The sequence below is a fragment of the Syngnathoides biaculeatus genome, chromosome 6 (assembly GCF_019802595.1).
Source record: "Syngnathoides biaculeatus isolate LvHL_M chromosome 6, ASM1980259v1, whole genome shotgun sequence".
NCBI classification, from domain to species: domain Eukaryota; kingdom Metazoa; phylum Chordata; class Actinopteri; order Syngnathiformes; family Syngnathidae; genus Syngnathoides; species Syngnathoides biaculeatus.
Window position 1 is genome coordinate 33,505,192 of NC_084645.1, and position 27,351 is coordinate 33,532,542.

Consider the following 27,351-nt stretch of genomic DNA (forward strand, 5'->3'; position numbering starts at 1 on the left):
CACCATGTCGAACGTGGACAGAGAAACGGAAGTACTTTCTGAATATGACAACATTATTTAATGTAATAGGTTAATTTCTCCAGTGGCAATAAAAATACACTGATTTACATGGTATAATTTTCCAGAATGTATTCACTTGTCACATTATTTATTTGAAAGTCTGAGTATGTGTGACGAACTCTGACCTTTTGACGTCATTTTGAGCAGAGCGCGCGAGGATCAAACTCAAACTAGCAGCAGGCAGGCAAGTTGGGCTCCCCCCAAAAAGTGTGTTTATCCCCGATGGCCACCAAAGTTTTATCACGTTTGGAAGAGTTTTTTAATACACTGAGGTTGGTTTTACGTATCACTCTACGGTATCCACTGTTGAAATGTTTCAAAAGCTTTGTTTTGGTATCCTTTGGGTAGAAAGTACACTGAATTATGTGTTGTTTACTGTTCATAGGGCCTTTCAAGAGGATAAAAACAATGACTCGTGCACTTATGAGGTATATCAATTTTCTGTCGATGCCGATTTTTCCAATCATTTTTGTAATTTAAGTCGTGAGCACCTTTTGTTTTCAGGATGAGATCCGAATATGGAAGAAGGATGGAAAGGAGATTCCAGCGCTGAGTTTAGACTCCGGGGACCAGGAAATCTTTATTTGTGAAAAAACGGTGGGCACTTCTCAAGGGAAATCTATGTTGCCCCTGTCGGATTATGACTATTATTGTCTCTTCTGAAAGGTTCCTAAACTGAATGACTCCGATGAAGAGTTGTCGCTTGAGATGTCAAACGGCTCTGCTGGCGATGTTTTGACTGCGCTTCAACCGGAATTGGCACCACAGCCTCTCACCATCGGAAAAGCAAGGTGATTAATGCCAATAAATTGAGTCTGCAACTCACCAATGTTTTTCTAAAGTGAAGAGGTACATCTTGGGAACTGTTGATTCCATAGGTTTGACGTACTCATCTGAAATTTGCTCAAATCATCTATAATTGTACGTGTTTACATTCCTCTGTGTGAAGAAACTGATCATTCTTCATAACAATTATAATTATAATTTTAATTATATATCATTATTAATTATTTAGGCTTGACACGATCAGGATGTTTAGGGTAAATCACTGATCGGTGAGTTTAAAAAAAAGATAAGTGATCCAATCAAAAGATGGAGGAATGAGTATTTAAATAACCTGTTCATTTTTTTGTATATACTTTTGTACTTAGTTGCTCAAAAAATATATACAGTATTTACGATAAATAATGTTTCTTTGTTCTTCCATTTATACCAGTGAGGCATAGTGAGAGACAGAACAAAGTGATGGTCCTCTTTAGATAGTATAAAGTCCATACAGCAACTCCCTTCCCAATGGATGAATGGATGGATGATTATGCAGCACTTCATTTCTATAAAGCTCTGCGAGTATTTACCTTTTAGAATGATGTCAGTGACCTGTGAGCCAAGTGTTTTTCTTTTTCTGGTTTGTGTTTATTTTAAAGGCAGCTCCTCTCTTTGTACACATTATCTCAAAATGCCAACATTCATTCTGTGGATGATCCTGCCCTGCGCCCTTTGTGGGTACGATGTGACATGTCAGATCCGGCTCGTACAATCTGGTTTGGAGCTGAGGGTGTCTGTGCGGCCAGTAAAGTTTGTGGTGTAAAATTATACTCTGTCACGTACACAGGTATATGGCTGAATGACTCGATTCATCTTGAAACAAATCACCCCAATGTGTAATGTTTTTTCTTCCACTTGAATTTTTAGGCCCTGTTGTGAACAAAAGTGCACTCATAACTTTAGATGAACTAAAACGAGAACATAAGAAAAGGCACCACCCATCCACGGTAAAGCACCATCCTATCTACTGTATTGTATTTTGAATTTTCGCTCACATTATATGACTCCTTTTGTGATTGCCTCTAGATGGTAATTAAAGGAAGTGCCCACTTCGTCATGTTTGGTTCTACTGTTGTTGAAAACACTATAATTGAATCACAAAGTAGCATGACAGTGGATTTCAAGTGGAGCCGCGTTGACCGTGTCCTTGAGACACCCCCGCTCTCTTCTACAGCCACACTAGTAAGACACGCTCACATTCAAATGTCACAGTGCTCTTAATAAAAAAAGTTACATATTTACTCATAGGGTGGCATGGTGGTATAGCTGTAGAGCAGGGGTGTCAAACTAATTTTTCTCGCGGGCTGCGTTGTAGTTGTGGTTTCCCTAGGAGGGCCATTATGTTTGGAACAAAAATATTTAATCATCACATCATCAATTTATAAACTAGTTTTGGAATCAGAAATCAAGGGTAACCTGATTTTCAACTATTCACGTTTTGTAACACAAAAATCATTTATGATCTATGACAATTTTAAATTTTGGTACAGATTTCAGGGTTCAAATCCCACTCCCGCTTGTGTGGAGTTTGCATGTTCTCTCCTGCCTGGGTGGATTTTCTCCCACATCCCAAAAACATGCATTCATTGGACACTAAATTGCCCCTAGGTGTGATTGTTGACTGTGACTGATTTTTTTTCTGAATGTCGTACAAGGGCAGCACCGACTGCCGGAGAAAATTTCCTTGTGTGTTTTTACACACTTGGCTATTAATGCGGATTCTTATTGTGAGTGTGACTGTTGTCCGTCGCCACGTGCCCTGCGATCTGCTGGCAACCAGTTAAGGGTGTACCCTGCCTGCTGCGCAATGAGAGCTGGGATAAGCTCCAGCACTCCCACAACCCTTGTGAGGATAAGTCGATCAGAAAATGGATGGATGGATATTTAATCACACTGTAAAATATTCCAGAATATCAGAGTTGCTAGCGGAGATATGAGGAGCCCAATGTTTGAAATGTTCAAGGAGCTGCAGTTTCTTCAGGTTTGTCTTCCGCCAATACTGTGCTATTGCGATATTGCTACTCAGCTGTTAGTTAACTATTCTTTTTTTTTGCCCTTTCAGGTTCTTGCTGATGGCTTGAGAACAAGTGAGATGGAGTGGTTGGATCCTTTGGAAAGCAAGTCAACAGTGGATCTGACCAAGGAATACCTTGAAGGTACAGTGCCATGATAATTGTATTTTTCTTCTCAAATAATCATTTCGCATGGTTTACCCATTTTAATGTTTAGGATAATGAAACAAATGTAAATATCAGACAAAGGTAACGAAAGTAAACAATGCAGTTTTTCAATTTTGAATTAATTGTTAAATCAATTACAGCAAAAGTTGTTCAGTCCGCTGCCATCATCATGTCGCACCTCCGACATGAGATTATTTTTCTGAAATTCTGAGTTACGTTCTCATCACATGCAACACACCTTCCAAAAGTTCAACTTTCGTCTTGTCAGTCCATACAATATTTTCCTTAGTTATGCCAATCATTGTTTTTTTTTTTCGCCAAAAAATTAAGATGAGGTTTGACAGGGATCTTGTTTCATGTGCAACCCACAGGAACACAAAGCATATTCATTCTCATTCCATTTCCATATACTCATGATTTAAGACCTGCTGTGTGTGTGTGCATTTGTGTGTGGTGAAGCTATACACAGAGTGAATCCAATTTATGAATCCTTGGTGCGAGCCAATCAGAGGCAGACTGGAATGGGTTGTCGTTCCCTGCAATGGACAGAGGACTACATTTTTATTGTTGTGGAACAACTGTCAGAACCCTCACAACCCACCAAGCGGTGGAAGAACGATGTTGGCTCCATAGAGGCATACAACTGGGACACAGAGAAAGTTAACTGTTTATTACATTTGCACTTATGAGCTAGCAGGCTAAGGGCAGGAGATCAAGAGCTCACTTGACTGCAGCATCGTTAAGAGGTCAGCACTCAGAGTTGTGTGTGTATTTGTTCACTACATACCACACACAAATGCATATGTTTGCATGAACATTAATTGTTTATAAACTTAGTATGGGCACACATATTCTGGCAGTAGTTTATCTTTTGAAGGCGGTACAATGGACAACTGATTAGAACGTCTGCCTCACAGTTCTGAGGGCCGAGGTTGAAATCCCAACCCCACCTTTGCCTGATTTTGCATGTTCTCCCCGTACACGCGTGGGTTTTCTCCGCATACTCCCTTTTCCTTGCATTTCCCCAAAACAAGTGTGAGAGGATGATTGATGAAGCTAAATTGCCCGTATGTGTTATATTATGACATTGCAATGGGGAAGCTGCAAAAAAAAAAAAAAAAAATGAGCAGAAGGAAATGTCACGGCACTATATTCATGTAGTTAATTTTAATTTTTTTACTGTTAGACATATGATAATCCTGTTTATTTTCTTTAAGAGCTGCAGAGTCCCATGAGGTTGCAACAGGAGCAGGCTTCAAAGCCAGCAGAGGTACAGTAAGCCATAACATTTTTTGTAGAAAATATCTGTAGCCTTTTGTGCCTTCCTGGAATTTAAAAATGATCTTTTTGGATGAAAATCAAATAGATAAATACTTGCTTCTCATAAGAAAGCGAAAAATGATTTACTATGTCTTATTTACAGCACAGATTTGTGAACAGTATTTGCAATTTCTAAAATGTTTTTGTCCGCTGAATTTTGCTCTGCTTTTAAAAACTTACCGTAGTACCTTTTCACTGAGCGCCCTCAATAAATTCCCACCCCATCTGCACTGTTCCCCCCCCCCGCCCCCCTCAAAAGAGAAACCCTGAAAGCGACCCTCCACTTTATAAGTCTTTTCTGGAACGAGGCGATTTGGATTTTGTGGAGCAGCTGTGGGTTCTCATGCGAAAGAGTGAGTCAGTTCCCTCATTAGAGAAACCTGGATTCGTGTGGTTGTAGCACAACATAGGCAGCAATAAAATATGTATTCCAGGTGTGACATGCTATCAAGACATTGGAGACAGTCTGAAATTGGTCATGGAGGCCCTGACTTATGGTTACATCAAGCCTTGGGTAAGGCTCTCTCAACTGTTTAAAAAAAGAAAAGAGAGGCTGTGTCATTGAGTGCAGTGTTTTTTATATTTGCGTTCCCACCAGATTCACAGAGACAATAGCAGCTCTCTCAGCAAACTCATCCTGCAGTCCTACCACCAGAAGATCGAGCATGTATCGCTTACAGGGGTCACGCCTGTCCAGATGTTGTTAGAAATGGGCTTAGACAAGATGAGGAAAGATTACTTCAACTACCTCATTGGTATATTCCTAGCAACACACTGAATCTGGATTTTGTGTCACGGTTCTCTTAAACTGTTGTTTGAATTTTGAAGAAAATGCTCATCGGCGATTAAAATTCATCATTAATTTCCAACTTAGCCAATTGAGGAAATGTAGTCAAAATGCCAATCACTCGTTGCTTCCTTGACATACGAAATAATTGTCTGTCTTTGAACTCGTGCTTCAAACATTGCCTTTTATGATATGATGCGTCTTTCTTTCTCAGGGGAGGAACTGACAACGCCAAATAACTTGGTAAGCTCGGAGACATTTTCCTCACGGTAGAGTAAATATTGAGTAGATATTGAGTATGTTTGGCTCCATACAGTGTTATTACCTGAGCACAGAAGTTGATCTTCAGGAACAGTTTATCCGACTGAAGAAACTGCACCATCTGCTGGAAATAGTTGTGACCTGCAGCACATTCCTGGGTTTGCCCTACGACAAACTCTTCCTCCTTACAAAGTTTGCCAAGTTCCCTCATTGCATTATTATTATTATTTTTTTTTTTTATTATTTTTTTTCCAAAAAGCCATCACTAAATGTAAGTTTCTGTTTTCACAGCTTGTGTTTACAGCACTACAAAACATCCCCCTATAATGAGAACCATGAGTTCAAACTGCAAATCCAACCGGCATTGATCAGTCATTTCTACCAGAAGTAAGGAAGCCCCCTGCCTATACAAAGGATGCTCTATTACATCCATCTAAATGAGGCAAATGCAGTTGTATTATACTTTTCATAGCTCAGTGGTTAAAGCATTGGTTTGGTAAACCAGGGGTCGTGAGTTCATATCCCACTGGGGCCTCCCCTCCCCGGGAGGAGTTGCGTCAGGAAAGGCATCTGGCAGTAAAAACTGCCAAACAAATATGAGCATTCATCTGAGATGGCACACTGTGTGACCCCTAATGGGACAACCAAAAACGAAACTTCATATTATTTTAAATATACTTGCAAGTAGGAAAGTTACCACTTTTTATAGTCAGACCTGCATTAGGGATCGTACGCACTGGTCGTCTTGTCAATTTTACTACCCAACAGCGTTCACGTGTCCTTAATTAGGTGGTTTTGGTTTGAGGAGAAGGCAGACCCGTGAGCAGGAACACAATTGTATTTTATTTTTCTTTTGGTAAGGAAGAACGAATACCATTTTTGCGCATAATTGGTCTCCTTAACTCAATGTTTCCCAACTTTTATTGAGTCAAGGACTTCATTGTCAATAGATGGATGCAATAGGTAGATGTGCAGGTAAATTGTAGCCTCTGCCGACTAGTGGAAGAGCATCTACTTGAATTGTTCTGCCTGACTTAAATGAATTAACGTTTTCGTGGAATATTTGATACTATCCGATGGCACATCGGTTGGGAATCGCTGCATTAAACAGATGGTGATGTACTTATTGTTGTGTTCAGTGGGTACACCCTCAGTGGTTTTGTTTATTCATGTTTACCAAAGAGAATATCCAGCAGTGTGGGAAGTGGAAGTGTCAAGTGGGCAAGGGCCTCACAAGGTCATGACATCCTTGAAAGTCAGTGACAGACCATTGGTTGATCACGTCATCTCAGAAGCTGGTGAGTTTTGTCCTCTCCAACACATTCAACTAAAAATACCAGTAATGTACATCTTTTTTTTTTCATCCATTTAGATTATTCAAATAAAAAAGGGAACGATGACAGCATAGAACCTGTCTGGTTCTCCACCTTGGTGAGCTGCAGCCTTGTCAACGTTGCCTGAATGTAACAGCATACTGATATAAAAGGTGTTTAGTTTTGTTAAGTTGCACCACAAACCTCACAGGAGATATTTTTGTTTCTTGTAGTCCTACAACCAAAGCAACACAATGTGGCTATTTCACAGCAATGTTTTAATGAGAAAATTCAAAATGTTGCAACTTTTTTTTTTTGTTATCGCAAACACTGTTTCCACATCAAATAGAAATTCAGTCAAAGTTAAGTTTTGATGTTAACACACAATCCATTAAATATCTGATACACTTCTCTGAGTGTCTGAGTTTTGCAGGGTTGTGATTGTTGCACCATTTAGTTCCGCCTCTGTAGCAGGAACATGAGGAAGATGGCACTCAGTAAAATGGAGAGTGTGCACACGGTCGGAACAACAATCTCAGTTACCATCTCCATGTGGCTGGTCAGTGGGTCTGGAAAGAATACACATGATTTAAAAACTCATAAGCGATCCATTGGTTTAGACACTGCCATTAAAGCGTGTTGATGCTCAAGTACAGCACTCAAAGGGTTTGTATTTTTTGAAAAAAATAAATATTTAGTATCCTTATTTTTATCCCTTTGGAGCACAGGTGGTGTCTTACCATGTATAAGTCTTAGAATATTGGCAGCAGTACTCCGCTGATCCTCTATTAAAGAAAGAGAAATAACTCAGAGTTGATTAACAATAATTGATAACCCTTTGAGAACTGCATGCATCTAGTAGGAACTATTGCGACAAGCGGTTTTGCACCATCACCAAGCAGCTCCAAAATTCCATAACTGTGTTCTATTGCTATCCATCTGTACCAAGAAATGCGGCCAGATGTTTAATTACGGTTAGGCGACACACTTCATGCAAGTTAACTGAGTAAAATGTTGAAACACAAGACCACAAAACAACACACGTGAAGTCAGGACTTGTACCCTCAATCAAGTTCTAAACTTCATCATGCACAGGCCAAACCCTTGGCTTTTCTGCATGTTCCGATGCCTTTCTTCTAACTGGGGGGACAAACAAAGAAGATGTCTCAGATTTCCTTGGCTAGATTTAAGATGTCCACCACTAAATTTAACGAACCACTGCCAAGGACATTTGAATGACAAAAAGACCACATTGAACTTTGAAAGGTTATTTATATATTATATTTTCCTGACTGTAATTCTGTCTTAATCAAGCAGGTGAACTAAGGAATGTGTACAATTTGGGGGGTGGGTGGGTTTCCAATTGTTTATTGTTTGGCCTTGGCAGGGGTCTGCGTTCTGCTCAGTGTCATTTTTTTTTTTAATTCATACGTTTCGTGTATAAGGCAGTTTCAAATATTTTTCAAATTGTAGTTTTTTAATTGAAGTTCACCTTTCAAGTTTTCCATTTTAGGTCAGAATCTTTATTTGTTTACCCCAGCTAGTAGTTAGTGGTAAGGAATGTTTTTAAGAAAGGTAAACTGACCTGCAGCTAGGAGCTGGTTGCTTGATGAGCACGTCTCCACAGCCTTCCTCCGCCAGTTCTCAACCTGTAAAATTATACGACATGCATGTATGATATTTGCCAGCAGGATCCATTTGACATACACAATATCTTCTCCAAAGTTCAAGATGGCAATAAAATTTGAAATGTAAGCCATCACAGGACTCAAAACATTGTCACAAATTAAAAGCTTAATGGGCAGCAACAGTGTATTTTTATAGGACATATATTTTAAAATGATAGATGTAAATAGAGCAGTATTTGGTTATTGGGCCAAATTGGACTCAGCGAGCATCACTGAGGTAGGAGAACCACTCAATACCTTTCAGCTAATTAGCCAAAATGAATCATAATATTGAACATACTGATAAAATTACCGTGCATATAATTGAATATAAGTACTCAATTTAGAAAAATAATGCTTGGAATAAGTGGATTTTTTTGTGTGTCTTGTATTAAATTGAATTGAGTCTAATTTTCTACATATTAGATTTCAAAATGTGCCATATAATGGTTAAATATAGGAAGGCAGCATGGTGGGTGGCTCAGCTGGAAAGCATTGGGGTCAGAGTTCTGATTTCGATTTCCTGGGTTCAATCCCAGACCTGCCTGTGTGGAGTTTGCATGTTCTCCCTGTGCCTGTGTGGGTTTTGTCCGGGCGCTTTAGTGTAGTTATAGTACATAATGGTAGTTAGTCCATCCCCCTAAAACATGCAACATTAATTGGACACTCTAAATTGTCCCTAGTTGTGCTTGTGAGTGCGGCTGTCTGTCTCCATGTGCCCTGCGATTGCCTGGTAACCAGTTCGGGGTGTACCCCGCCTCCTGCCCGTTGACAGCTGAGATAGGCACCAGCACTCCCTGGGACCCTTGTAAGGATTAGTGGCTAAGAAAAGGGATGGATGAATATTGAGTATACTATAAAATTACCATGCATATAATTTAATATAAGTACTCGATTTAGAAAAATAATGCTGGAAATAAGTGGGGTTTTTTTTTTATCTTGTATGAAATTGAATTGAGTCTAATTTTCTACATATTAGATTTCACAACAGTAGTTTTATAGTATAGTATAGTTTATAGTTTTAAATGTATCAAGGAGTCTTATAGGTCAGATATTCTGGGATCGCTTGTTGTCATTTGATATCTCGTATGCGTGACATTAAAGTAAAGTGAGCATACGCAGGGAAATAAATATGTTAAACTCTTTAGTTTCATCATAGTGAGTGGCTCTTACTTCTCTCTGATTCGGAAATCCATTTGAGCTGATGATGCGCTTGTAAAACTGAACAGAAGCTTTAGGATAGCGAGGCTTGTTCTTGTTCCTGAAGTCCACGTAATACAAGCCAAACCTCTCAGTGAAGCCTTCGTCCCACTCAAACTTGTCCAGCAGGGACCATGCGGTATAACCTTTGAGGTTCACGCCATCTCTGAGAGCTGAGATAAGAGCAGGATGAGAAGAAAATTCATTTTACGCCATATGCATCTTCATTTAGCATGTTCACCTTTAAGCATCTCATTGATGTAGTCTTTATAGTACTGTATCCTCCAGACATCACACAGCTCTGTGCATTGCATCTTCTCTGAGACGCCATTCTCGGTCACATAAATAATTGGGTTTCCATACTGAGTCTGAAAAAGGAATTAGGTCAGGGTTACATTTTGGTCCATTGAAGATGCCAGTTGCACCATCGGTCACCTTAACAAAATTGAGCATGCGTCTGAAACCCCACGGCACAGAGTAGAGCCACTCCGAGCCAGGGTCAGGCCACTGCGGGTCAACCAGCTCAGCCAAGTCACGGTCCATGAAGAAGCTGCTGGTGCCGCGACCCGATGGGTTATTCTTCTGGGTGATGTAGCGTGTGGTAAAGTGACTGATGCCCAGGAAGTCACAAGTACCCTTGATGTAACTCTTCTCCTGGGGGGAGAATGTGGGCAGACGAGATGCCCCAAGACCCTGCTGGACACTTTTCCTACCTGTGCAAAAACAACCCTGTTAACGATGATATGCCGACATATAGCCAGGATTGACAGCAAGAGACATAATGGAGGATGTTTAGTGCCTTCTCCCTTCTCAAATTATTATTTTTTTTCATATTTGCGCAGTTATGGCAAGGTATTTAGTCCACCGTGCCACCCTAACCATCAGTATAGCCTTATTTTGTTTTTTCGTTTTTCCTGCTACAGTTGTCAGATCATTCAGTGGTTATTTCTGGAGGAATTGCAACTTTTTTATATATCATTGCACAGTGATGTAACTCGCCAATAAAGTCTTTCATCACTTGAGGGTAGTCTCCGTGAAATACTGGCGTTGCAAACCAGCCAAGAGAGAACTGGACGTATCTTTCTGCTGCCTCGATGTCCTTCTGGTTACTGATGTCTACAGGCTCGCCCCAGTCTGCTGTCAGGGAGATGCCGACAAGACCTGCAAATGCGGACGGGAGCACTCAAAAAAGGGATTCCGAGAACAAAACATTGCGCTTAATCCGTTGAGTGATCGTCTACCCTTTTGTTTTGCCCTCCACTGCGTGTCATATGTGTGCCAAACTTTAGCATGAGCCTGTAAGGGGGAAAAAAGGATTTTACATTCAAGATCATTTGATCTGACCTAAACACTGACCTACTTTTTGCAACTAAATTTGAATAATAGCTGTTCAACAAAATTGTATTAATTTATCATCAAAACATTTATGTGCTGCCACATTATTCTAATGTGGCCAGGGCCTTCATAATCAGTAGTACTAGCCAAAGTAACTTCAACTATACATATTTTACATTCTTCACCTTAGCGTCAGCATCTCTGTTAAGTGTGATGTGTTTTAGTGATATGTTTTCTTTTCTCATGTTATTAAATAAATGTTGATACTAAACTGCCACAAATGGTGTACATAGCACAGTTGTGATGGTGTGTGTGATAGTGCTGGAATTAAGAGGTGGTCGGCCTACCTTAATGATGTGATGGGCAGCCCGGTATGCTCCGGTTCCTCTCGTCCTCAGTCCAGGAGCATGCTCACCTGTTTCATAGCCTTCCACTGCTACGGACTGGAGATGATTTTTTTTTTTTTTTTGGCACGTCAGACTTTATACAGTAGAATTGTAGAATACGGATGAATGCATACTAAGCATACCCATGGATTGCTGAACGTAATCCAGTATTTGACTCGGTTGCCAAATCGTTCAAAGCACAGGTTGGCAAAGTCATTGAAATGTGCGACCATGCTTATATTCTGCCACCCACCATATCTCTCTTGTAAGACCTAGAAAAGATGAGAGAACCCAATGAAAAGTACATTTATTCCGCATAAAATAGTGTGCTCAGTTAATATTTTGTGTGCACCAACCTGCGGGAGATCCCAATGATATAAAGTCACAATGGGAGTGATCTTGCTGCCCAGCAGGTGATCAATCAGATCATCATAGTACTGAACTCCTTTTTCATTAATATGATCGGCTGTGAAGTGAATTAAAAATATGCACATTCATCACATGATCTTCACAAAGTACACCCGCACAATCAAATTGTTCTATTTTGCATTCTTTTAAGGTCAACTTTGCCGTCGCCACATCTGCTGTACTTGTGGTGTGTGTGTTGTGATGGAGAAGAAAGGAAATTATAGGCAGTTGTTTTTTTGGGGTTTTTTTTTGTACCACCAGTTTCGCTTCTATGAAAGGGCATTGATTTGAGGAAACACCATACTATGCACTACTCAGGTAGCTAAACGAGGCAACAAAAATATTAGAACGAGTCTACGTGTAATTCAGTTGTTCCTCACACTTTATGCCTGTGGGAATGAGCCGAGGCCAGGAGATGGAGAAGCGATAGTGGTTCAACTTGAGCTCTCTCATCAGTCCCACGTCATCCTGCCAAACATAAAAAAAAATGTTGACCTTTAGGTGAACTGCATCATATTCTCTGGATCCTCCTACCTTGACTTTGTAGTAACCCTCACAAGAGGAATCCCCAGTGTCATTTTGTAGAATTTTGCCCCTCTTGTGGCTGAACACGTCCCAGATACTCAATCCTTTTCCATCCTTATCCCAGGCTCCTTCTGTTTGATAGGCTGAACTGCCGGCACCCCACGAAAATCCTGACAGACAAATCGGCATCGAGCATTCGTCACACAAAGTCTGCTTATAATATTCCAGACAGGGAAGACATGTTTTGAAAGAGGGATAATAGAGGCCAAATTCATAAAGCTGGAAAACCCATTGCTGAACAGAGAAGGGGCCTTACGACATCACCGATCTCACACTTACAATCCTGTCCTTTCATCCATTCGACGGAAACTCCTTCCTAGTGGTCCCTTCTCAAGGCTTCTTTCCCCCCAAACGGGATTTTGAGTTTTTCCTTGCCCAAATGCGGTGGGGGGTAAATTAGGGGCTGTCTTCAATCATTGACAACTGTGGATCTTGCAAGTCTTTTGAGACTCCTTGGTTATAAACATAATAATCATTAATGTGCCTCACTTCTACCCTCAACAAACAGCATGGCCTCCTTGACTGTTGGGTAACTCGATGATCATTTTGCAACTGAATGTAGAATTAATGAGGGAGTTTCCACCCAACAACCCTGGTGGACAGACATTGGCATCTCAGCCAGGCGGCTGAAGTGCGCTCCCCTTTTTGCATTCCAGAAGAGAAATTCCATACGTGCTGTGGTGCATCCCTTTAAGTTGGACCATACATTGTTGAGTTTTCCACACAAACATAAGCAAGTGCATCCAAAATAAGTCTTGTTGCATGGATTGATAAAGCCTGCTTGGATGAGAGGCGAAACATCAGAAGAAAAACAGAACGGTCACTTTTCAATCGATTCAATGCCCTGAAAACGCAGAAAATGATTACCAATTTGTAGTCCCACTTCTTCTCCAACGAATGCCAAAATAAATAAAACAAATAAAAAATAAGAAGCCCAATGTATATTGTCTACTTATCGTTGAAATACCATTGGTACAGTATGTTGGGATCAGGCACGGTGGAACAGCTGTAGAGTGTTGGTCTCACAGTTCTGAGGACTGGGGGTTCAAATCCCGGAGTTTGCATGTTCTCCCCGTGCTTGCGTGGGTTTTCTCCAGGCACTCTAGTTTCCTCCCACATCCCCAAAGCCACGCATTACTTGGGGGCTCTAAATTGCCCCTAGGTGTGATTGTGTGTGTGATTGATTGTTTGTCTCTATGTGCCCTGAGAATGGTTGGCAATCAGTTCAGGGTGTACCCCGCTTCCTGACCGATGACACTTGGGGTTGGCTCCATCACTCCCGTGACCCTTGTGAGGATAAGCTGCTCAGAAAATGGATGGATGGATGTTGGGATCATCTTACCAGTTGGAAAAGTGCCATAATAGAAGGAGCCGTGGTCGTTCTTTGTCCAGTCGAAGTCCTCATTCGAAGACACACACAGCACCAACACAAGCACATGGCACACACTGAGCGCACACCCAGACCACATTGTATTCGTCAGCCTGGAGCACACTTAGGGTCTGGTTCTCCTCCACCTCTGTCCACAAAGTGCACAATACATGAACTGTACTGCAATGTACAACATATGAGAGAATGTATACATTTGGACACAGAACACAATCAAGTGAAGTGGCCATAGAATGGTATAGAAGCATGTGATGGTCAGTGAGGGGTCCCTCATCCCAAACGCACAACTACACGGCCCATTCAAACCCGATGGGCTGTGAAGCCATTTTGCTGAGGTGACAGAACTCGCACAACTATGATTTCACGACTCTAAGCAAAAACATCATGTTGGAAATAAAAGTGATAATCATCTTTTTTCCTCACCCTACAGATATGATTAGTGCAATGTATTTTATTGAATATGGTGCTACCTGTACTTGTTTTGGTACAGATTACCGCATATGTTCAACAAAATAATTTTAGCACATACCTTTTGAATTATTACAGCTCACCACAACACCCTGGATTACTTTAAAAATGTAACTTTTTTATAACTATCCACTACTACATTGCACATATTCATATTTCTTCCTTCTAGCTTCTATTGTATATTTTAAAATAGGCATTAATACTTCAACCACGATACAGAATTAAGTGAAATGCAACCATTTAAGACTACTTAAAAATAACTTCCTTTCTTCACATTTTAATGTCAATACAGTACACTTTTCTTACACAAAAAATATATACAATGTATGTGTTTTGCCTTGGAGAAATTACACATCTCCGCTCATGTTTCTTCCCCCTTTTAAAGCGACACGTGCCAGCGTTGAATGCGATCCAATCCGAGTACCTGAGTATTTTATGAAGAGGTCATTTGTAGATGTGTGCTCAGTCCTGTTCCAGTGCAAATGGAGTGATTTCCCCAGGACCGTGGCCCACCAAATGAGAAAGTGCGTGCAGACGTATAGAGGAAAGCTCCACTCTTGTGGCCTGCGTCCTGCAGCAGTGGACACGTGTGAAGCGCCGGTACCGCTATGACTGTCAAAGCCGGTCCTATTGTGAAGTTCGCTGCATTGTTGTAGCTGTTAGGAAAATGCTGAATGGTTTGTTGGCAGAAAGTGTTTACACTGCATAACGCATTGGCCTAGCGTACAGGAAGAATTAAAACATCGCCATTGGGGCTGTATTGAACTTACACAGAAAAAAAATAGAGCAAGCGTGGTTTTACAGATTATTTAATATGAAAATCATTTACTATCATAGTTGTCACTGCTGTGTAATTCAGATCAGCAATACATGTAAAAACAAAAGGGTCTTTGAGAACATAAAAACACATACAAAACATTATTTTGTGCTTATGGTATTTTTCATACGGCCAGCCATATGTTTTCATGCTGAGAGGCACATCTTAATATTTAATTTGTGGTTTTCAGTCAAAGTAATGCATCTAATAGGCAAATTAATAGAAAAAAAGCACCTATGCATTTCCGGCTATTTTAGTGTGACTAAATTTGAAACACGCACAATTTATTGGATTGAAATCCTAATGCCTGGTAAAAACCAGATAATGGAGAAGATACTATGAGCACCACACATGAACCCAACAAGCCACAGATTCAGTGACAATAACTTAAGCTTCTCAAATGAAAATACTACACCGGTGAACACATACATATATATCTTGTTGGATTGATTAAATACTGAATACTGATTCAGCATTAAGGAAAATAAGCAGCTCAGTAATCATCTTCTTCTTCATCCCTATCAAGCACAAACCCAAACTCATTATCATCTTCATTTCCCTCTTCCTTGTCATCATCTTCATCCTCTTCCTCCTCCTCCTCCATCTCATAATCAGCAGCAGTGTTCAGCAGAAGCTTAGTGCAGTTAATCTTGTTCTCATCGTCGAGGTTGACATCCTGAAGATATAAAAACCGAGTTAACTACCATTGAAAAAACAAGATATTTGATACAGTTTTTGCATGTCAATAGATTTTGCATGGCATCTGGCAACGAGACAATCTCTCATTATGATACCTCAATTTCAGGAGATGTGCATTCCGGTGCGCCTTCCTCCGTTTGAGCGCGAATGATTGATCTCAAGGCACCTTCTTCAAACTAAGACAGATTGAACATATGACATTATGATACAGACCACAAATAAAACTTTGTATTTGACTCTCACCTTTAACCTGTTCAGCTGGTCCTGTAGCATAATTTTGATTTTGAGGAGAGTTTCCTCTTCCTTCTTCAACTCCTTCAGACGGCTGTGCATCTTTACTGGTTTTACACCGGCATTCCACAAACTGAAATTGAATTTAGATGACATTAGATTCAACTGTGTTTATAGTATACTGTATTATGCATTTATATGTCAGAAAGCAACGCAATGTAGACTGCATTTAACCAGAAGAGCATAAACAGGAATTTAACAGACCATAAAATATATTCTGCAAGTAAGGCATGAGACTGTATATAAAAATGTACCAGGACTGGTGTCATAAAGTCTGTATTTCAAATCCCAACTATGAGTTTTGCCCTTCAATGTGGGCCATCACATCTAACAAGAAATCCTACTCCATTTGCTTCATTAAACACTTAAGAAAGACCAAGAGTTCGAACAGGACAACTAGTGGCTGCTTCACAATGAAAATGTGCCCGCTAGCAATGCACTAAACATCTGACAGTTCCTGGCTATGAACAGGTATCATGATTCAGGAATATAGTATGATAACTATGAGTACACTATTCACTCTGTGCATTGTACTATCCGTAAATTTAAACAGAATACAAGTGTACAGCGGAACAATATTTACAATAAACTTAAAGTATGACTTAATGGGAGTGAAGATTGAAGAATACAAAATGAATACATACAATTTCGTTGTTTTTTTTTCTTCACACGCTCGCAAGTAAAATTCTGGATAAAGGTATTGTGTAACCATTATGTTGTTTTGTATCCCTTTTGTGCTGGAACGGTTTTACTGTGTCACATTGTGATTTCTAAACCGTCACTATGGTTTCTTTGTATCCTGATGGATATTTATTGAGAATTACAGCCGTTCATTCGAACTGAAAATTTTAAAGGGGAGTAACAGAAAAAATAGGCGATCGAGTGAAACGGTAGCTAAATAATGAAGAAGAATGAAAACAACCCCCCAGATATATATAACTATCGCCGTAAAAATGTTGAGAAAAGCAAAGCTTTACATAACTAGTACAATGGGACATTAGATTAGAGTGTTGTATGTAGCATAACCTTTAGCACCATTAAATTTCAACACAAAGATGAACCCACGGTCTCAAGTATAACAATTATAAGGTTTCCCCAAAATGAGATGAAATGGAAACAATACCTGTTCCGAATGAATGATAGCTCGCAAAAAAACGGCTTATTTCCCAAATTAGAATACGAACATTATCTCTTTTGACAATCGTTTTTACACTTGCTTATTATCGTCGGAATAGGCGACAGAAAAAAATAACAACCTGTGGTTCGTAGCCTTTGTTTTGAAAATAGCATTCGAATGACAAGCCTTCATGCGCAAAACTCCCTATTTCCTGTTTACTTCCTGTATTCACGCGTCATCTCCGTTTATTCGCAACGTAAACCACAGGAGTTTTAACTGTCCCCTCCGGACACAGAAGTTTGTTTAAATGCCATCTTTAATTTTCGAGACGATACAAGGTTCCTTATTAGGAATTTTGTTGAAGCTAAATGTTACGACAATCCAAACGGAATTAACGCGGCATCAGTTCGTCTTGACATTTGGCGACATCTTCTGGCAAGTAGCACCTAGTACAAAAATCCTTTTGAAACAAATTCCATTTTCTTTTTCTTTTTTTTTTTTTTATCACGCGACGAAAGCTTCACATTTATTGCACATGGCAATTAAAACTCAATGAAACCACGTCATACATGGGTGAGAGACATAAATGTCACTCGCACTGTAGTAAACAGTAGGTTAGGTTGACCAAAAAAACAATGGAGCAGTTTTTGCACAGGACTTAATTGCCAATGTACGTCCATGTTACCCAAAATATTTGAAGTGTCAAGGGATAACATTATAGCATAAAGCAGGCTAATTTGTAACGAATGTACAGTGTCATAATTGTAACCCTCGTAAAATGCAAGGGTCACACTGTTAGACGTCAACTTGGCTTCAGAAAGTAAGGTGTGCAAGCTAATGCTAATTAAACTTTATTGCGCTGTATGCCTAGTTGTGACTGTGCTAATTGTCTTTCCTTCTCAGGACTTCAAGTAAATGCAATGCCAATACTTTTTTTTTGTGGCGCACAACGTATAATAATATAATTTTCACCCCCTTCCTCCTCAGGCCTGCACCATATGCAAATATTTGTCAGCCTTCATCCTCCATTTCATCGAAAGAGAACAAGTGCAAAGGTAATAAATCCCAGATGGCACTCTTTGATGTGAACACGGCCTGAAATGACTCTTAATTAGTCACAAAAAATGCTTGAGGAGCTGAGCCCATTAGGTTCTTTATATGACTCCTTGGTTAAATCCATCCAGATGTGAAGATTAATAATCACAGCGCACACACAGACACAATATATATATACATCGCGCGCGCACACACACACACACACACACACACATATATATATATATATATATATATATATATAATATATATATATATATATATATATATACACATCCATCTTCTTTGCCGCTTATCCTCACGAGGATCGCAGGGAGCCACGTTCACTTGGAAGTAGCTAATGCGACACAGTTATCCCCCCACACACAGTTTCTTTCATCTTGTCATCATGTACATTGTTCTGCTCCTCTGACAGTTCCTTCTCCAATCGAAGCGAGGCTTAATGGCAGCTAAATTCCTGGCTCATCTGCCCTATATGAGATTATGAGCCACTGTTTGTAATGCTTGCGGAGGGTTTGAAGGTGCTCCCACAATCTGTGGAATGCCGGCCTTGCTGGGTGTGTTGGAAGAGGGGCCTCCCAAAAGGAGAGGAGGAATGGAGGCGGAAGGGACATATACGAGAGGGGGGTGACCTTTGAAGAGCAGTTGGCCCAGTAAAACAAAGCGTAAGAGTGGAAAGTGGAGGGATGAAGAGAGACCAAAGATGATTTTCCAGTGAAAGATTATACCCACGTAGGGTAGCAAAGGGTCAGAGAAGTCATGAGGTTGTTTTGTTTGAGACCCTCACATTTCTGTTTCAAAACCAAAACGTCCATTATGACAGCATTGCTGTAAGAATTGCAGCTTTCTTCACAAACAAGTGCGTTATTGATTGCTGTGATTTGCTTAAGTTCAGGTGAAGGGAAGCGAAGGGGCGACTGCTCCAGGATGTTCTCTCTTAAGCGTTCCAATGATGAGGACAGGGGCCTTGGGCGTCAGTGAAAGGAAAGACTTGTGATTCTGGAGCCTTTGTTTCCAAGGAACTGCCTCAGCCTTTACATATCCGTTTCCGAACTCCCACACACATACAGTATATTCGTGCATATCTGCACGCACACACTTTTGACCAATGTATCAAGGTTGTCTTCACTCTCAGGATCACCTACGAGAGACATGACATGGACATGGGGGCATACGTTGCTGCCGAATAACGAAGACATGCTAAGGTGAAGAAATGTCCTTAAAACCATAATATTAGAGTCATTTAAAGTCAAGAAGGGGAAACAAAAAGCGTGCCAGGTGTTCTTTGTCCAATCTAATGAGAATGTATCCATCCATCCATCCATCCATCCATCCATCCATCCACCCACCCTGGGGGTTGGGGGAGGGTCACCAGTATTGTTTTCTTGATCACCTTTTTTGCCGGTGCATCAAATTATGGTGTTAGTTTTAGTGTGGCAATTCTCAGAACATATCTGAGGTGTTCTGGGATCTGTAGGATGTTTTGTTGGTGTTCATCACACTAAATATCTGTCACACACACACGTCGAGCCAAACACCACCAGCACGTGTCATCGTCTGGATTTTTGGGAATTCGTCTGTGGCTAATGAAGCATGTAACTCATCCACTTCGAGAGTTGAACTTCTCCTTTAACATTGATTGATCACATTGGAGATCAATCAGTTCCATCTTCAACTCTCGTGGCGCTGTTTCAGGATCTTGTGTGATCGAATCTTGGATGGCAGTTTGTCAGATAAATCTGTTTTGCTGAGTCTGCATATTGGATTTTAATTGATGAGCCGTAACCATCAATTCCTGTGTGTATTGGCTCTTCGCACAATCAGCACGCTTAGTTGAAAAGTGACGACTGATGTTATATTCTTGTAAAACCACAATGGTTTCTTAACAAATTAGACATACTGCCTTTGACCCGACTTCAGTGAAAAAGTATTTAGTCGTCCATTCTATATTAACACTCAACACTCACAATTGAATTATCTTTTCTTTGGCCCACTCTTAGCTGAAGAACGGTTCAGAGTACTATAACAGAGTTAAAAAAAAAAAAAAAAGAACTGCCGAAATGATGTCGACGTTTCACTGTACCTACTGTGCTACCTGGTGGAACCATTGGGCATTACAGGATAAAATTAAATTGAATGCAGTCATTTTTTATATGATTTGGGTGATTCTGTTCCAATCTTTGGTGAGCCAGATTGAAATGATCAACAGATCTAATGTGGCCCGTGCGTTTGTCCATCCCTGGAACCATTGGTCTGTATGATTGACCAATGGTTCTTAACCTTGTTGGAGGTATTGAACCCCATAAGAGTCATATGCGCATATGGTTTATTTCAAATTCAAAACAGGTAGCCCTATTGATATCACTTGCTTTGACATTGACAAAAAATGCAAACCTGATTAAAATGGGTCGGGGCATGAGCAATCTCACATTTATTTCAATTACTATGCATTCCCTTTTATTGGGAATGTTACCCTCACCAACTTGGTTGCCCCAAAGCGACTTCATGCTGCTACCATGCGCTGGTGTAGCTAGTCTTCTATTCCGATCTAGTATTGCTGTTAGCACTCTGAAATTATGTTGCCAATCCCTCTCCTATTTGATGCGCTGTTTGACACCACAGTGACGGTGCTCTCACGATGAACAAATCAAAACTGCATTTTGTCAACACGTCATTCTGTCGTTGCATCTTGCAGCCCATGCACAATGAATGGGCTTGGAGACATCATCGTTGCATGATAATGGGTTGTTTTGACGTGACGTCACCTGTTGTGCTGCCTCAAACGGCGGCCATTTTCAATCCCTGAGCTCCGTTACTCATACGTAGGCAAGGTGGACGACATGTTTCTAACTACATTTATTGAAGACGTGACCCACAGCTCATCAAGCCTAGACTGTCTATTCGGCTACCTGGCATACACACTTGGGACTCAGGACTGCGTCATAAAGGCGCAGTCTTGTGCTCTTGATCTTTTACTCTATGTGACAGAATTCACAAAGGAGGAGCACTTACCTGTATGCTATATGCAGAATAAACAAATCCAGTATTTCACAAAATTCTCGAATCTTTCAAGTGACTGACAAAAAAGGATCTTAACTGTAATGTCGGCCTTCTGAAAAGAGTATCGATTAATCTTGTTAGCTTAGCTTGGTGACACATCAGCACGATGGAGGTTGAGATGGGGCAGCGTGATAGCAGCGTCAGGCAAACAAAGCCAAGTGTCCGTGAAGCACAGAGACACAGAAAGTCCAACGTCTTTCGTCAGAAGCATTAGACGATGTCCCCGCTTACACAGCTGGACTTGTGTACCGGATCATGAGGCTTTGAAGAGCGCACCGACTAGTAATGCTGGAAAAAGCTTCAGCAAATTGGCGAGAGTTGTCGAAAAAAAGTCAGAAGAAGGCTCTCTGATGGTTGGCAAGACCTCTCTTGTATACTTGAGTTCCGAGACGAGGGTGAAACACAACAGCACAAACAGTAATGGAGAGAATTCCAGAGACTTCCACACTGGTACGGGTTAGGTAGAGAGGTTAAATGGCGGCGCGCAGTGGTGTATGGGTAGTTCCGCAAAAAATGTGACGTCAGTGAAAACAACCCATAGTTTTAATCATAGATCAGCACTGAGGTGTGTTTCATGGGGTGTTTGTTGTTTTATCTATCAGCACTATGTACGGAAGCGTGTGTGTGTATATGTATGTGTGCACGTGTTTAGCGACTGTCCATTAGCCTATGGCTTTGATATTTTCATTTAGCAAGTGTAGTTACTCCAAAATAAACTGCATAACCTCATTTGTTTTGCACCAGTATGTTGTCATTTGAAAAGCACACCACAGAAAAACATTGAAAATAAAGAAGTGTTCCATGTTCAGATGTGACTTATTTATGTGGGATTAATTGAAGCTGCGTATCTGCAAAGGCATGACTGTACTGTTTAAAGTGGAAAAGATCTTGCAAAATGTTTTGATCTCACGGAAGTGGGAAAGTTGGTGTGTGTTTTGAGAAAAAGACAAATGGCTGGAAAACTGAACAGAGGCCGAACGTGTTGGCAGATCCAGGATGTGAGGCGGTCCAATGTAACCGCAGCAAAAAAGACTGAGGCTGGGCTGAAATGGAATGACTGGCTTCTTGCTGCAGGCAGGGGAATGCCACGGGTCACGGCATGAGTATTTGGCCCTGATATGATGTGGTTTGCTCAGGCAGTCATTTGGAACCAGAGCTGCAATGAAGTCCCCCCTATCTCAACTAAAATTTGCAAACTAATTGACCACCCTTACAGAGGGTTCATGTTCCACTGGCTTTTCCCCATGGACTAAGCAAGAATACCTCCACCAGAACAAGACTGTAGCATGATTAATGACTTTCCTCTCTTGTCCTCTTGCACATATTGTAGCCCTCACCAAGATGGTTCTTTGACGGATTCTTCACCTTCCTTGATACCCCAAGGCAAACATGCTTGAAACGTCAGACCAGGCAGTAGAAAATTATTATTTATTCTCCTGTTGACTTTCTATAACTGTTTTATCTTTCATTGTATTATAGAAACACCTAATTGCCTCCCACGTAAAGTGATGAAAGATGCTTTGGAATGGAGAAAGATAAATTCCTTTGGTTCATTTTACCTCCAACTGAAAGAGTGAAATGAATATAAGACACGTTTTGGTGCATGGAACAATTCAAGTGGGCTCTCTGCAGTACAGTTAGAACACTAAACCCTGATTTGCCATTTATTTTGATGCAGTCTATTCTGTCGACCAATGAATGAACAGTGTGTTTAGCACCACGAGTTGCTCACATATGGGTTGATATTTTGGGAACGTTTACAAGTGAAAATGAAATAAATGTGTACCAGACGGAATCGAGCTGTACTACTTGGTGAAAACAGGACAACATACATATGTTCAGTTCAAGAGAAATCAAGGAAGTTTTGTGATGAAGACAAAGGCAGAAGCATTGTCGGATTGTTCAAAATTGTTCTTGAATCTACTTTTGAAACATGAACATAATGCAACTGTCCAGAATGTCCACAAGAAAACATTCAGTTCTGCATAATTTTCCTGCAACTGTGCCACTACTTAGTGTGAGAAGAAAGTGTCATTTGATCTACAGCAAATACTGACTACAAAGATATTTGAATATTCCTCACATTCTTCTCTTAAGACTATGTTAGATTGGTGTGAATTCTCTTCTGGATTGTCAGTACTTCTGGTACTCGTGGCCTTGAATAAAAGTCAGTAACCGTAAGCAACATTAAATTATTAAAGATTGGAAGTGTGACAATGGCAAATCTTGATCTACAGCTAGGCAATTAATTGACAGTGTCAGGCTGATTTTTTTTTTTTTTTTTTTTATTCAGTAGTTCAGGGGTGCCCAGACTTTTTCACCCCAAGATCTACTTTTCAAGCAGTCAGCCACTCACGATCAGGATGTCTTTTTTTTTTTCTTTTCTTTTTTTTTAGAATGACCAATAATGAAATAGAATGACCAAGTCACAAAGAGCTACCCACTACAAAAATGCAAAACATATTTATTTTAAAGTATACTGCGGATTCTTTATGTGTAAATGTATGTTTGTGTGCCTTGAATAATCGCATGAGCCAATATTGCACGACACAACCTAACTATGAAGATTTTTTTGTAACTATCTGAGTTCACTTTTGATACAGTGCATCATAATCAATTAAACACTGAAAAACAGTGTGTGAACACAGAGAATATGCAGGTGTACATTAAGCGTTCAGTTTGCGCTTATGTCGGACATGGCAAGAGTCTGTTTTTGGTGCTTAGCAGATAGGATGTGCTGTGGTACATTTGCCAAGTCCAGAAGTGTAAAGAGTTTATTTCAACAGACAACTGTGACAAAGGCAACCTATGCTAATGGTGGCGCAAAGCTGAGAGGACTCATTGGTTGGAGGAATGTGTGGACACGGTGACAAAACCATTTATTTACACGCACTTCCCACTGTGAGGTCTCACACCAGCAGCCCAAGTAGAAAATGCAGAGAAGACACAACTGTGTGTGAACGCTGTAGTGTGAGTGCCGCTCCCTTTGATCGCCCCGACGTGAGAGGGGTCCTGATCTCCCGGTACACCGCCCATCTTGTCCGATATCCTGAGTGTACAAAGTGAGATATTCCAGGCATGCGAGCTGCCAGTGACTAATGACTTTTTAACATTTTCAACTTTCCCGTGCTTTGGGCCTCTTGGCATGATAGATCAAGTTTTCCTCTTACGGTCGTGCTTCAGCAACCGGGTCAACACCACACAATAGTTTCTCTTGGATTTGTTTGGATTATTATTTTATGTTTGTGAGCCCCCGGGGTTGCGGCTGTGATGAATTTCATTTTGACTCCTTACACTTGGAACGCCGACATCGCTGTGTCGACGATGTGTCATCAGTTTATTACTGATTGGATTAAATTAACTTGATTACAGATCCTAGACACACTAATAAAAAGTTGGTTGATTCAAACCATAATCTCTAGGCATAAATACCATCTATTGCTGCCAGATTAGCGCATATATCAGATAATATTGTTGCTTTTGATTGTATTCCAACTTGTCGCAATTTTTTTTTAATGTGGTTAGATAAAATCTTCCCTCTCATTTCACAGTTTAAGTCTAAAGTTCTGTTCTGTTTTTTTTTTTTTTTTTTTTTAATCTTAAAAGAACCTCAGTGGTTTCTTGTTTGGTTGAACAAGCTGTCCCATAACTGATGTCATTCCGATATTTCTTGATCACATCCCACATGCCACATGGCTAATTTGTTTGGACTTCATAAAGCTCATCAAAATTCAATTGAGTCAGGAAACTTGTGCTGACTGCTAAAGAAGTATTCTTGACAGCTAATAACCCCTGGGAGTTCAATAAGAATACTCTTATTAAAAGTAGTGTCTCTCTATAGCAAATTATTTTCATGTGTAACTTTCACCAACGCACATTGGACTGATTAAAAAGGACAATTAAAAGGAAATTAGACTTTTTTGAAGTGTTGTTTTTCTTACACATTTTTGAAAGTGTTAGCTCCTTTAAAATAAAATATAAATTATTTTCTCAAACCTTTGTTTTTTCCTGACTTTTATTAGTCTGATGAATTATTACGAGTCAGAGTAATTACTAACCGCTGGGATACAAAAACCATGTATTTTTATACCCTAATACTGTGGTGCCTTGAGGTATGAGTGACACAATTTACACGTTTTTCAGGATATGAGCCGTCATTTGTTTTTTTTTTTCTCTATTTTTTTTCTTTGATTTGTGAGAAAAAAATGAGAGATGCAATCACTGTATGGGCACTGAACTCACCTCACTTCACAACAACTGGCAGCTTGGAAGGTACATAATGAACAATATTTTCCTGATTTAAAAACACGCTCCCAAAATTTTGAGTTTTGAGGGGCAGGCTCGCACAGATTAAATTTCTATTCATTTATTGGAGAAAGATGACTTAAAGTACAAATGTTTTGAGTTAGTCGCAAGGCCTAGGAACATATTAAAATTGTCTCACAAGACACGTGTCACATTGTTCTGCATCAACTGAATTGTGTTATCAAAAATTCCACTGCATCTAGTAAACGTGATTTTTTTTTTTTTTTGGGGGGGTAGAATCTGATTTAACATTCAAGAATATATTCAAGGAACTGAAACAATTTAGTTCTTGCAATCTGAAATATAAATTGATGGCATAATCCAACTAAAAATGAGAAGGGAATTAAGTTTTGCTTATCGAAATGGACTCGGCTACATGTGCTATACGAAGGGCAGATGAGTACATCCAACTTTCTGTGTTGACACACACTTGAAGTGGTCTATCATGACTCCGGGTTACAGTGTCGGGCCCGGCAGAAAGTGTTGCTAGGCAACAGGGTGGACAACTTGGCGTAATGAGCGCAGGGCTCAGGACCTGTCTGCTCAGTGTTCCAGGCCTTGACGAGAACAGACAGGCTGGCCCGGGACGGCCTGCGTGGAGCTGCCACCACGGCCACCTGCTCACAGCAATCATCACCAGCGCTCTGGCGAGCCACCGATTCAGCATACAGCCCCAATTAAGAGCTCTGCATGTCCCCCTTCAGCCAGCCATCACGAACACTACAGCGAGTCTGACAAGGCTGCCTTTTTTCCCCTGAACAATCTCTAATTAACAACATTGGTAGTGGGGAAGTTGGGTTGCTGAAGAGGCCGGCCCTTTGCTCGGGTAATCAGCTTAAATACAAGTTTATTTCCTGGCCCCTGTCCCTCACTGCTTCCAGCAGCGATTGCATTTTTTTTTTGTATCTGTTTAACTCCAATTTCCTCTCACTGCTAATGTGTCTTGCAGACACACTGTCACTTCCACTTGAGGCGACCTTGGCTGATCTTATGATCTGACAGCTTCTGTGCAGTGATGAAAGTTGATTTAGAGCAGCGACATGGTTCGTTCATGAAAATAAATTCAATGTTTTGGCCTTTCATTCAGGATAGAGGTCCGTGTTGTCAAACCCAAATGTAGTTTGAGAGGTAACCTCCTTACCAGAGCAGGATTGAGGGTGTTTCATCTGAGGTCAGAAAAGGCAGTGGAATTTCCTTTCATTGGGGAAGTGTTATTGTTGGAGAGCTGGATTGAGACCGTGCAAGCGAGATGAAAAGTCTTTAGTCCTGATGCACGACTGCCACAACTGATTGTATGGAATTATGTCTAATTGTGTGTCTTGACAAATTCAAACAAATGACATCTTGGCTTTTGGACCAGACGTGACAAATATCAGTGGAGCTGATACTGTATCCGTGTTATTATAGAATAGAATTTGCCGCTGCATTTTTCATCCCAACACTGAGACTGTATTTTCTGGTTTACGCAAAGTCGAAAATGCTTTTCCATCGTTCCATTTTCCATGGCTTCTTGTAATTATTAACATTTGTTTGTAATGATAGATCAGCCGTGGCAAACTCAATGACTCTTGTGGTCTACTTTCTGAACACATTACATTTCTTTGATCAGTCCCCCCAGCTCCTTTCAAGATACAATTTTGCATATGATTAAGTTATTGATGTTATTGCTAATTTAGTGTAACTTTCTTAGGATGTAATACTTAATAATAATAATAATAATACTATTTGATAATATAAAAGGCTTTGCCCCTCTGTTTCTGCTAGTGAAACGAGTGTCTTTGAGTTTTAAAGATTGGTAGTGTGGTTCAGATTTTCTAGGCTTTT

General features: G+C 40.3%; 3 protein-coding genes and 1 long non-coding RNA gene across 6 annotated transcripts in view; 2 read left to right on the forward strand and 2 right to left on the reverse strand.

The window, feature by feature from the left end:
• The first annotated feature begins 177 nt into the window (after positions 1 to 177).
• zwilch (zwilch kinetochore protein) lies at positions 178 to 7,157 on the forward strand. The gene is made up of 18 exons (XM_061821597.1): positions 178 to 332; positions 446 to 488; positions 565 to 657; positions 727 to 851; positions 1,485 to 1,672; positions 1,753 to 1,832; positions 1,912 to 2,067; positions 2,795 to 2,866; positions 2,948 to 3,041; positions 4,283 to 4,335; positions 4,645 to 4,738; positions 4,820 to 4,899; positions 4,984 to 5,140; positions 5,387 to 5,415; positions 5,489 to 5,625; positions 5,725 to 5,820; positions 6,616 to 6,731; positions 6,806 to 7,157. The coding sequence occupies exons 1-18, from the start codon at positions 283 to 285 to the stop codon at positions 6,892 to 6,894; spliced, it is 1,752 nt and encodes a 583-aa protein (XP_061677581.1). The 5' UTR covers positions 178 to 282; the 3' UTR covers positions 6,895 to 7,157.
• A 26-nt stretch (positions 7,158 to 7,183) lies between these two features.
• On the reverse strand, positions 7,184 to 11,567 carry lctlb (lactase-like b). 2 transcript variants are annotated; one of them, XM_061821604.1, is made up of 7 exons: positions 11,478 to 11,567; positions 11,296 to 11,391; positions 10,855 to 10,909; positions 10,613 to 10,774; positions 10,049 to 10,326; positions 9,855 to 9,981; positions 7,184 to 7,315 (listed from the first exon to the last, which is right to left on the reverse strand). In XM_061821604.1, exons 1-7 carry the CDS (start codon positions 11,565 to 11,567, stop codon positions 7,200 to 7,202), a joined length of 924 nt encoding a protein of 307 aa, XP_061677588.1. In that variant the 3' UTR covers positions 7,184 to 7,199. The 2 variants fall into 2 exon arrangements, with proteins under 2 accessions (XP_061677588.1, XP_061677590.1); XM_061821606.1 differs by lacking the exon at positions 11,296 to 11,391.
• Positions 11,568 to 14,980: 3,413 nt separating this feature from the next.
• On the reverse strand, positions 14,981 to 17,401 carry snapc5 (small nuclear RNA activating complex, polypeptide 5). 2 transcript variants are annotated; one of them, XM_061821607.1, is made up of 4 exons: positions 17,246 to 17,401; positions 15,942 to 16,062; positions 15,794 to 15,874; positions 14,981 to 15,675 (listed from the first exon to the last, which is right to left on the reverse strand). In XM_061821607.1, the coding sequence occupies exons 1-4, from the start codon at positions 17,296 to 17,298 to the stop codon at positions 15,493 to 15,495; spliced, it is 438 nt and encodes a 145-aa protein (XP_061677591.1). In that variant the 5' UTR covers positions 17,299 to 17,401; the 3' UTR covers positions 14,981 to 15,492. The 2 variants fall into 2 exon arrangements, with proteins under 2 accessions (XP_061677591.1, XP_061677592.1); XM_061821608.1 differs by having other exon boundaries at positions 17,113 to 17,318.
• A 173-nt stretch (positions 17,402 to 17,574) lies between these two features.
• Positions 17,575 to 27,351, forward strand: part of LOC133501721 (uncharacterized) — a 42,279-nt gene continuing 32,502 nt past the window's right edge. The window contains exons 1-2 of the long non-coding RNA XR_009795257.1: positions 17,575 to 17,679; positions 18,094 to 18,161. This is a non-coding gene — a long non-coding RNA (uncharacterized LOC133501721). The remainder of the gene's footprint in view (positions 17,680 to 18,093; positions 18,162 to 27,351) is intronic.